Here is a 10,872-nt window from a genome sequence, read left to right on the forward strand (position 1 = left end):
AAGGTACAAAGCGGGTTGTGGATAAAGTCCTACAGTAGAGCATTTGCTTCACATGCATGAAGCCCTGGGCTCAGTAACCTCTACTCAAAAGACAGGGTGGGACTACATTCTCTCTTCTCATCATCCTCATGGGTACTCTCACCTCTCTTCAGACTGTAAAATCACATTCAATACATTGTTCTTTAATGCACAGACAAGTGGAAAGGACCTAAATCTCAAGTGTCCTCTATTAAAGTAACAACCTTTCAGAAACAGAAAAATATACACTTACTTGGGGAATTTTAAACCAGTTCTATAAAATAAATTGAAGCAAAAGCTATTCCTTTTTGTCATACACAGCTTATATCCTGTGAAATATAGATAGGAAACACACCCTTTGCACTAACTTAATCTTCAGTATCAAAGAGTCATATAGGAAATAAAATAAGTCAGAAAGTGGATCAACATTTTACACCATCTAAAAGGTTTTCCATTAAATTAATTTGTTTAAATAAACATGAAATCCATCCAAATATTGTCATAAAAAATGAAAAAAGCAATGAATCCTTAGATTAATATTTTATTTAATGGAATGACATACATCAAGAACTTATCATTAGAACTATTAAAGTACATGCTAGAGACCTATATAAACAAATTTTTGAACTTACAATTAAGCTGCATGTTTGTCATGAGTGTTAGGCTATGAAGCACAAGGCACCATGTCCGGAGCAAAGTATTCGGATACCAAGCTAGCACTGTGAGAAAGCTAGTTATTGATGCTATATAAGAGAAGAAAAACAAAACAAAACAAAAAAAAAACAACAACACGTATTTAGTTGGGATAACTGAATGTTTACCAATGATTTAAACAAAAGGCAAATTATTTCTACACAATTACCTCAATTAAACCTAGGATTTTTAAAATACACAAACAAAAACCATTCCCCACCAAATACAAATAAAACTGCAAGACTCGCTAACAACAGGACTGGAGAGAGGACTCAGTGGATAAGAGCCCTTACTGCTCTGCATAAAATTCCAAAAGAAGAAAAAGGCACGTAACTCCAATCCCAGGAGAGCTTATGCCTTTCTGACCTCTGTGAGTAGCGACATGCACATGCTGCACATACATACACATAAAGTTAAATAAATATTTTAGAAAGTCAATAACAAGACAAGTTTAAAGCTCAGCAAGTAATACACAATGAAATGCTATAATTACAAATTTTCATCCAATGTAATTTTTCTATAAGTTATATTCTTGAAAAAAAATCTTATAAAAAGGCACCCTGAAAAATATGGAAGGCACTAGACTAATCAAAACCAATAAAACTTCAAACTCAAACTAATTAGGTAGATGGGGAGACACAGAAAGAAGCAAGAGCAGGTGGTGGTAGTGTACCCCTTTAATCTCAGCACTCAGGAGGCAGAGGCAGGGGAACCTCTGTGAGTTCAAGGCCAGCCTGATCTATAGGGCAACAGCCAGAACTACACAGACAAATCCTGTCTCAAAAAAACAAGAAAGGAAGGAGGTGGGGAGGAAGGGAAGGAGAGAAAAAAAGGAGGAAGAAAAGGAGATATGACTGGAGAGATGGCTCAGTGGTTAAGAGGCTGTTCTTCTAAAGGTCCTTAGTTCAATTCTCAGTAAGGTGGCTCATAAGCATCTACGAAGGAATGTGATGTCCTCTTCAAGAATGCAGGCATACATGAAGACAGAGTACTCATACAAAAACAGAGATAGAGATAGAGAGAGATAGAGATAGAGAGAGATAGAGATAAAGATAAAAAGAGAGAGAGAGAGAGAGAGAGAGAGAGAGAGAGCAAGAACAGTTGAAGAAATCTAAAAAGTTATTCGAGTACACAATGCCCACCAAATATGGAAGTATGTGCAGGACCAGGGCCCAAAACTGTTTTAAAAACATGCTGACAGCTATAAGGAAGGAAACAATGGGAGTCCTTCTGAAGACCTAGAATGCCAAAAGCAGATGCACTTTAAAATTCAAATGACACAATTTTCAAGTTCAACAATGAGGACCATTAGATATTTTGAACCCTGTAACTAAAATGTTAATTAGCCTATGTATCTAGAAAATTGTGTTACCAAAACAAAAAACAAAGTAAAATCATAAAGACTAGAAGTGATGTGCTTCTAATTCCAGGCCTTATGAAGATGAGGTCATAAGTTTAAAGTAAGGCCAACCTTGATACTAAGCTTGTCAAGAACAAAGGAAAGAAAAAAGGGATAAAGGAGGACATAAAGAGAAAGAGAGGGAGGAAAAAGTGAGAAAGAGTGAGGGGGAAGAGGAGAAATGAGGGAAGGAAGAGGAAGGGAAGAATTAACCAACTCAACTTCTCTTTTTTAAGATTTATTCATTTTTCGCCAGGTGGTGGTGGTGCATGCCTTTAATCTCAGCACCTGGGAGGCACAGGCAGGTGGATCTCTGTGAATTCAAGGCCAGCCTGGTCTACAAGAGCTATTTCCCCAACAGGCACCAAAAACTACAGAGAAACCCTGTTTCAAAAAAAAAAAAAATTTATTCATTCTTATGTGTTTGAGTGTACTGCCTGGACAAATGCTTGGTGCTGAAGGAGGTGTGGTGGACCCCCCAGAACTAGTGTTATGGATTATTTTAAGTCAACATGTGGGGTAGTGGGAACAAAACCTGGGTCCTCTACAAGAACAATAAATGCTTGTAACTGCTGAGCTGTCTCTCCAGTTTCTGCAGGCCAACTTTTAGAAAGCAGTCATTGATCATCTATGAAAATGGTTGGATACTCTCTCACAAAAATCATCGAAATCACAAGCTTCCAATCTTCAACTGTACTTTTCAGAGGACCCAGGATTCTATACAGGCCAAGAAGGGTAGATGCCTATCCAAACGTCACCAAGTATACAAAAGGCACAACTCTAAAGAAGCAATGTGTACCACCAGTCATTAGAACTATGCAGTGGGTAGGTAAGCTAAACACAAGGTACAAAGGGTGAATGCCCTAGAGAGAGAAAAATTTTAGTTAAATGTTTAAAAAGAGCAGTACTAAACAAAAGATTAAAGTGTGGAAGAATTAATGTGAGGAGTGTCAGGATATTGCACAAATCCAATATCGGGGCACATTCCTGTACCCCGATTCCTTCATGGTGGAATTAACACAAACATGAGCTTCCTCGGCCACAAGGGGAGAAAATCTTTACTGAAAAGAAAAAAAATGCTTCCAACAACAGAAGCAGAAACAGAAGAAAAAGAGCCGCCAAAACGAAGAAGCAAAACATTACAGCATGGAGAAGAATAAACTATAAAATTAATGCAAGCAGGCTGAAGGGATAGCTCAGCATGAAAAAGTATTTGCTGAATAAATATAAGGACCCAAGTCAAAATCTCCAGATCCCACATAAAAAGTTAAAGTTAAGACCCTAGTATTAAGCAGAGACAGGAGGATTGCTGTGGCTCGCTGGCAGCCAACCCATGTCCAGGTTCAATAAGAGACTAACTCAAGGGAATAAAAAGGACAGGAATATATTAGGACACCTGATGAACTCCTCTGCTCGGACACACACAGACACACAGAGACAGACCAAACTGACTGACACAGGCACTCACACACAAACATTTATGTATAAAGGACGGGAGGGGAATGGGAGGGGAAAGAGGAAAGGGAAGGTAAATCAAAGTGTTTTTTTTTTTTTCTTCAGGTTTTTGGAAACAGGTTCTCACAATGCAACCCTGCTATACTGGAAACCACAAGGTAGACCCAGGCTGGCCTAAAACCCATGCCAGATCACTTGACTAAAAATATTAACCAGAGCTAAATAGTGAGTTTCAAAAAGAATAAACCATCCATTTAGTTATTTAAATGTTTGGAGATAGAGGCTCATTAAGCAGTGCTAGTTAATCTAACTCACTATGCAGAACAGGCTAGCCTCAGACTCACAGAAATCCATCTGCCTCTGCTTTCAAATGCTGAAAATAAAAGCATGAGACACCACACCTAACCATAAAGTACTTCTTTCACCGAAAAAATACAATCCTAACAATAAAGATAATGTACATTTTTATCTAATTATGACCAATTAAAAACCTAACTATTTGGATTAAATTAATAGTTTCCAAACAAAGAAACCTTACCTTGATTTAATGAGATAACAGGTATCCGATTAGCATTATATAAAAAAATATCTGCTCCATTCTCTTTGTTCCCTGATGAACTAGAATTAAGGCTCAATGTGAGCCACAACTGAAGAAGTGATTCCAACTTTAAAAAAAAAGAAAAAGAAAAGAAAAAAACTAAGAAATGAAAAATATATTACAAAGTAGCACTTAAATATCTTCATGATTATAAACTTATCATGAATAAATAATTTGTTTCACATTGCCTTCTAGCTACTTAAATTTGGTTCACAAGCAAATAGATCTTAAGATTCTTGGTGATTATAATTTAACTGAATTAAAATGTATAATTCATCTCATACCCCATGTTTTCCTCAATGAAAACTTAGAAAGTCAATTCTTTTCAATTACAAGCTTAAATGTACATAGTAGAAAGAAAAGTACAAATGTTTAGATTCATGAAAATAAAAAAAGGCTGGTCACTAAGCAAGAGGCATTATTAAGTATTCTGAAGATTTTTCTTGACTGAATTTAACAAAGAAACCATCATTGTTGTTTAAGAATTTTCTAGACAGTTTCATCCAATAACAGGGAAGTAGTAATATGTCAAAATTCATTGCTTTCCCTTAAAGTCCTACCTGAACATGATGGACTTGAAGCATGGAAAAAAGTTTATTGAAACAAACATTTAACATTGGGACAGACGATAACTGTATAATGAGTTGGCTGTTCTGGTTTGTTGCTTGTAAACTCCCTAGAAGTGAATCATCTGTTCCAGTTGGAGATTGTGAAACTGAAAATCAAACAAAAGTACCATTCTATAAGTTTCAGAACACATGTGAATTGATCAAGAGTCAAGAACAGGCTAAAAACTTCATTACAGTGAAATTGTATACATTATTCTATAATATTATCTGGAAAAGCTGTATTATTACACATTTAAGAAGACAAGGAAAAGAGAGGCTTGCTAATTCACAACACTTATCTCTAACACTTATCCAAAGTTAATAAAAGGAAAAATTTGACTACTTACTAAAAAGGTGATTTTAGAATACTAAGGTACATAAAATGCAACAGCTATTCTTATTGTGCTACTAAATTAGGACATTGCACTCTAAAAGGTGCTCTACCACTGACCTAGACACAGAACCCTTCAGTTCGTTCATTCTTAACCTTGACTAACTTTAGACTCAATTTAATGCTGCCCAGAGAACACAAAAATTAATAAAAATATACTACAGGGAGCAAAAAATACAAAAACACTGTGAAAACTTTTATCATACATTCAGAATATTGTTTCCCTAAAAAGGGACACACCTGGGTGCAGGACAGTAGTCAAGGACAGAAGATGAACAAAAGTAGGTATTATTTCAAAAAGGCTTCCAAGAAATTTTAAATAAGCAATATTAAATAATCAAATGGGATCTTGGGGGAACATGTGGGAGACTGGACCCATTAAAAGAGGTTCTCACATTAGATGGGAGATAATACAGAGTACTTTTAAAGTACTAATAGTGGGAATTTTTTCCATTTATTCCTCCATCTTCTGTTGAGCTAGAAATGAATGCAGACTGTAAACTTTCTACTTATACAGGGAAGGTCTAAAACTCAAATTTATGAACCAATATACATCTGAGTTCTCTTCACAGATAATTGATCACCCAAGACACTTCCAACTACTTACTCAGTCAGCACAGGAAAAACTGAAGTGGTGTGTATACCTAAGGAAAAAAAATTTTATCTCCTCCTTCCCGGCACCACTCCTTAATGTTTGTCTTTGAGAAGGTAGGTATACCTCAAATGCACTTCCTTGACAAGAGTAAATCTAACAGTGTACATCCACATCAACAATGGCCAAATCTGGCAGACCACCTGTTTCTGTTCAGACCATTAGAAAGAATTTGCCTTCTTTTTGCTATCATTAGAAAGGTATGCCTTATCAGAGATTGGTAGTGCATGCCTTTAATCCCAGCACTTGGGAGGCAGAGGCAGGTGATCTCTGTGAGTTTGAGGCCAGCCTGAGTTCCAGGACGATAAGGACTGTTATACAAAGAAACCCTGTCTTGAAATAAAATGAAAATAAATAAATAAATAAATAAAATTTTTAGAGAGGTCTCTCAATTCTGGGGTTTAGTTAGGAGACTTTTAGCTGAAATTTCACTTCTACCATCCAGCCCCTTATTTCAGAATAAAGATGCTTTATTCAGAATAAAAATATTTTAAAAGTTTGTTGTATCATGGATGTATGATACAAGTAATGAGTTATGGATTATTTCCTAGAATTTCCTCAATTTCATAACAGCACATGCTTTAGGTTTTTGGACTGAATTTACATGGAACTGTATTTGGCATGTTCCCCAAATGTCCACTTGTGAATACACTATCTTATTTAATAACAAGCTACCAAATCACAGAGGCTGAATTACCATAGACACAGAATTTTAAACTTGTTTTTGGGGAATAATACATGATACTCAGTAATAATTAAACCTACAGGTAGGAGATGTATTTGTTAATGCTTGTAAAATAGAATCTGCTTCCAGAGTAGACATCATTTTCAACATAAGTTCTGCTTGCTGTTCAAGGCCAACTTCTAGACGAGCATCTAAAGCTACAATGGGGAGGAAAAGATAGCTGATCAGTTATTTGTGGACAGAGTTTCTGTCCCGCCTAGTCCCGCAGTCGTTCAGTCCCAAATAAACACACAAAGGCTTATATTAATTATAAACTGTTGGTCAAATAGCTCAAGCTTATTACTAAATAGCTCTTACAACATAAATTAACCCGTAGATCGTATTTATGTTTAGCCATGTGGCTTGGTACATTTTCTCAGTAAGGCATTCTCATCTTGATTCCTTTGCATCTGGCTGACAATTGTGTCTCTGCCTTTCCATTTCCCAGAATTCTACTAGTCTGGCTGTCCCACATAAACTTCCTACCTGGCTATGGGCCAATGAGCACTTTAGAAAACCAATACAAGTGATAAATCTTTACAGTGTACAAAAACATTATCCCACAATAGTTATTACTCATGTACTTCCTACCACAGAAAACATGGAAACATGATCCCAGAAAGGGCTGATGAAGGTTTTATTTCACAAACAGAAATCCTAGCATGTGGTATCAGAATTAAACCAGAGAGAATATCTGAGCATGCAGATTAAAGATGGGAAATAAATGGTACTGAGACAGGTGGAATAAATAAATGACGCAGTGACAACAGAGGGAAATACATTAAAGAATGATAAATGGCTTTCCTCTCTGACAAAAAGAGAAAACCAAAAAAACTCAACAGAGAATTTTCAGACATTAAAATAAATGTTAGCTTATCACACTCGACATAGATAAATGTATAGATACACAGACATACACTTACATAGTAACAGTCACTAAAGAAAGTAACAAATTCCACTGAAAGCTTTGTTTCTTAAGAAAACTTTTTAAAATACACTACTAATTACAGAAAAGACTAGCAGCCAAGTACAGGAAAAACAGTAAATGATGAATCAGAGGCATCTTATTTTGTTCAAGAACTAGAAAATGCTCAAAAAATAATGAACACTTATCATAGATTCAGAAGCTACTTAAAGGAGTCATATTAGTCATATCTGACGCAATTTACATATTCCATTAAATAAAAGTAACTTGATGTTCTAATAACTACATATAAAAATGATGAAAATTAAGTATTATGTTCACAGCTTACAATAAAAACAAATGAGTAACAAATGATATTAAAATATAACAGGCATCTAGGACCATGTTAGAATTTAATAGTATTAGTCTTTGGCACACATACCTACACATGTACATAACATACACATACAAATTAAGTAAAAAAAAATAAAGGCATTAAATTTAATTATTTAGACAAATATGCATATGTTAAAACTTTTTTTATCTGGGCTGACAATACACCTTCTAAGAGTCACATAACAAACATCCCAACAGTAGACATCAGAAGCCCTCCTTTGAGTTGTTATTCATGGCTGTCCAAAGTATCCCAAAGCATACAGACTGTTGCTTCTGCCCTTAATGGTCCACAAATGTGAAAGGTTAAGACCCTATTGCTGAAGATACCATGCACCTATGAAACAGGGTCCAGAGACCCCTAAGTTGGAATTAACTTGAATGTTTCCTCCCTTAAGACCATCTTTCATGGTAGCAGAAAAGTGTCATGTAAGTGTCCAAAGGAAAAGAGCAACAAACAGTCGTATTCATCCATAATGCCCACTAACTGCAACAATAACCAGCATGGCAAGATAACATGACTCTCTGACTGAACTTAGACCTGCTCAACAAGACAGCAACCATGCCTGGTACTGGAAACCTAGCCAAATAAGTACTAGTGAAGTCAGAGAATTTGGAGAACAACCTTCAACCACTTTTCTACATTAGCATAATCCCTAACAATTCAAACATTAATCCTTATGCCCATACACAGGTGGAGACTTCACCCCTATCAGGGGAACTTTCCAAAAGATAGAAACCATTACAAGACAAACAAACAACAATAACAACAAAACAACCAAAATTCAGAGCTATGGAGCCTAATTCCAATGGACACACCAAGAAAACACTCTTGTACATAAGGCTCAGAAAACACCATGAAAGAATGGGCAGAAAGACAGTTAACAGCCAAAGGACTAGGGAATTTACTGTGAGACTGTTTTCCTAATAATGTCTGAGGGTACACCCATGAAATCTCACCAATATGACTGCCCAGGCAGCCCAAAAACATGCATACAAGTGACATTCTACACTGAGCAGGTTACATTTATGTATTTATGAATGCATGCATACATACATACATACATACACAACAATGAATGGAAAAAGAGACCCTGTATTTAAAAAAGAGCAAGGAGAGGTATTTGGGGGTGTTTGGAATAGGAAAGGGAATGGAAAACGATTTAATTATATTATAATCACAAAGTAAAAGAAATTATAAGAAAGTAAAATAATGTATTCTCAGTTCACATATCAAACAACCATCAAATAGCTTAGGGTTAATATTACTTTGAAAGAGAAACCAGAGTGAACAATCAATAAATAAAAGCTATTTAAATATGCTGACAGAGCAGGGCAGTGATGGTGCAAGCTCTTTAAATATACTGACAGAGCCAGGTGGTGGCACAAGCCTTTAATCCCATCACTCAAGAGGCAGAGGCAGGTGGATCTCTTTGAGTTTAAAGCCAGCCTGGTCTACAGAGTCCCAGGACAACCAAGGCTACACAAAAAGACCCTGTCTCCAAAAAAAAGAGAGGGGGGGGGAGGGAGAGGAGGGGAGGGGAGGGGAGGGGAGGGGAGGGGAGGGGAGGGGAGAGGAGAGGAGAGGAGAGGAGAGGAGAGGAGAGGAGAGGAGAGGAGAGGAGAGGAGAGGAGGAGAAGGAGGAAGAGGTAGAAGAAGGAAGAAGAAACAAAAAAAATATTGCCAAAAACAGCTAAAGAACAATAAAGGCAGCACACCGGTAATAGCAACTCATGAACTGTGTACTCAAAATGCATATTCTCAAACACAAATTTACATACAACCTTTTTAGTATATGTTCTAAAATATTCCTATGCACACTTACCCTGAGATACCGAAACACTGACAGTCTGGGATCCGTTCTTCTCTGTGTTTGACGGTGGCTTTGCTACAGGCATCCCCAGGCCTCCAATGTAAGGATTATAATTATAGGTACCGTAATCAGCTCCCCAGTAGTCATACCAGGTACTGCTTATAGGCTTTTAAAAACAGAAAAGTTAATGTTTTCACCAAGTTATACAATTTATACTACTTGAACCATAGTAAGTCTACAAAATAAACATTCTCCACCTTTAAAAACCTCAAAGAGGTTAGAATTTTATTAATTTACAAATTGCTTCAGTAACATCCTATTCATTATTTGGACAAAACATAAAAATAACTTAAGAGGATCAGAACCTGAAAGGTAACAGGTGTCATTAATAAAATAATGTATCCCAAGAGCAGTAACTGTATTATAGCTGCACCTCCATTAAAAACTGAGGTAGAATAACATAAAAATAATGATAGCAAGAATCTTATCTTTGATAAGACTCCAAGTGGCTGCCTAGAATGCTGGTAATTCATCACTAACATCTGCTGGCTTCTGGAAATTCTTATTACCATAGTTGGTCATGGATATGTCAGTTCAAAATGAAAAAATAAGATGTACTATACACAAAATTGTCAGTTTATTTTTACTTCAATTTTGAAAAATTCGTTTACTTAGTGTGAGACAACTTAAAAAAATTAGTTCTCTCCTCCACAGGGGTGAAGGGATCAAACACCCTTGCCATTAATTTTTTAACATGTATTTATTATAATTATATTTTAAAATTAATGTATTATAAAATATATTTGTTACGGGTGCTGGGCATATATGTCTGTGCATTTATTATATATATGCCAGGTGCCTGCAGAGCCCAGAAGAGGGCATCGGGGGGATTCTAGAACTGGAGTTACAGATGGTTGTGAATCACCAAGTGAGTACTAGAAATCAAGCCCAGGACCTCTGTAAGAGCGGCCAATGCTCTTAACTGCTGAGTCAATTCTTCAGGCCCCTTGCCACTGTCTTTTATTTATTTATTTATTTATTTATTTAACTTTTAAAGTATTACAGTACTTACTGAAGCTTGATGTATTATTTTGTGTATGTTGAATATAAGCTACATTTGGGAAAAAAAATGTGCACCGTTTTCCTCTTTACTTCCTCTTTCTATTAGATTAAGTAAGGGTTTGCAAGCTTATAAACTTTTAAAAGAACTCTTTGGCTGATTC

At 36.1% G+C, this 10,872-nt stretch overlaps 1 protein-coding gene across 1 annotated transcript in view; it reads right to left on the reverse strand.

Moving 5' to 3' along the window:
- Nucleotides 1–10,872, reverse strand: part of Birc6 (baculoviral IAP repeat containing 6) — a 165,825-nt gene that overhangs the window by 72,881 nt on the left and 82,072 nt on the right. The window contains exons 25-29 of the mRNA XM_087907561.1: nt 9,662–9,815; nt 6,580–6,696; nt 4,724–4,878; nt 4,104–4,230; nt 651–761 (exon numbers count right to left, since the gene is read on the reverse strand). Coding sequence (XP_087763687.1) covers nt 651–761; nt 4,104–4,230; nt 4,724–4,878; nt 6,580–6,696; nt 9,662–9,815 — 664 coding nt within the window. The remainder of the gene's footprint in view (nt 1–650; nt 762–4,103; nt 4,231–4,723; nt 4,879–6,579; nt 6,697–9,661; nt 9,816–10,872) is intronic.

Source organism: Myodes glareolus, chromosome 6 (assembly GCF_982192425.1).
Source record: "Myodes glareolus chromosome 6, mMyoGla1.1, whole genome shotgun sequence".
Lineage (NCBI taxonomy): Eukaryota > Metazoa > Chordata > Mammalia > Rodentia > Cricetidae > Myodes > Myodes glareolus.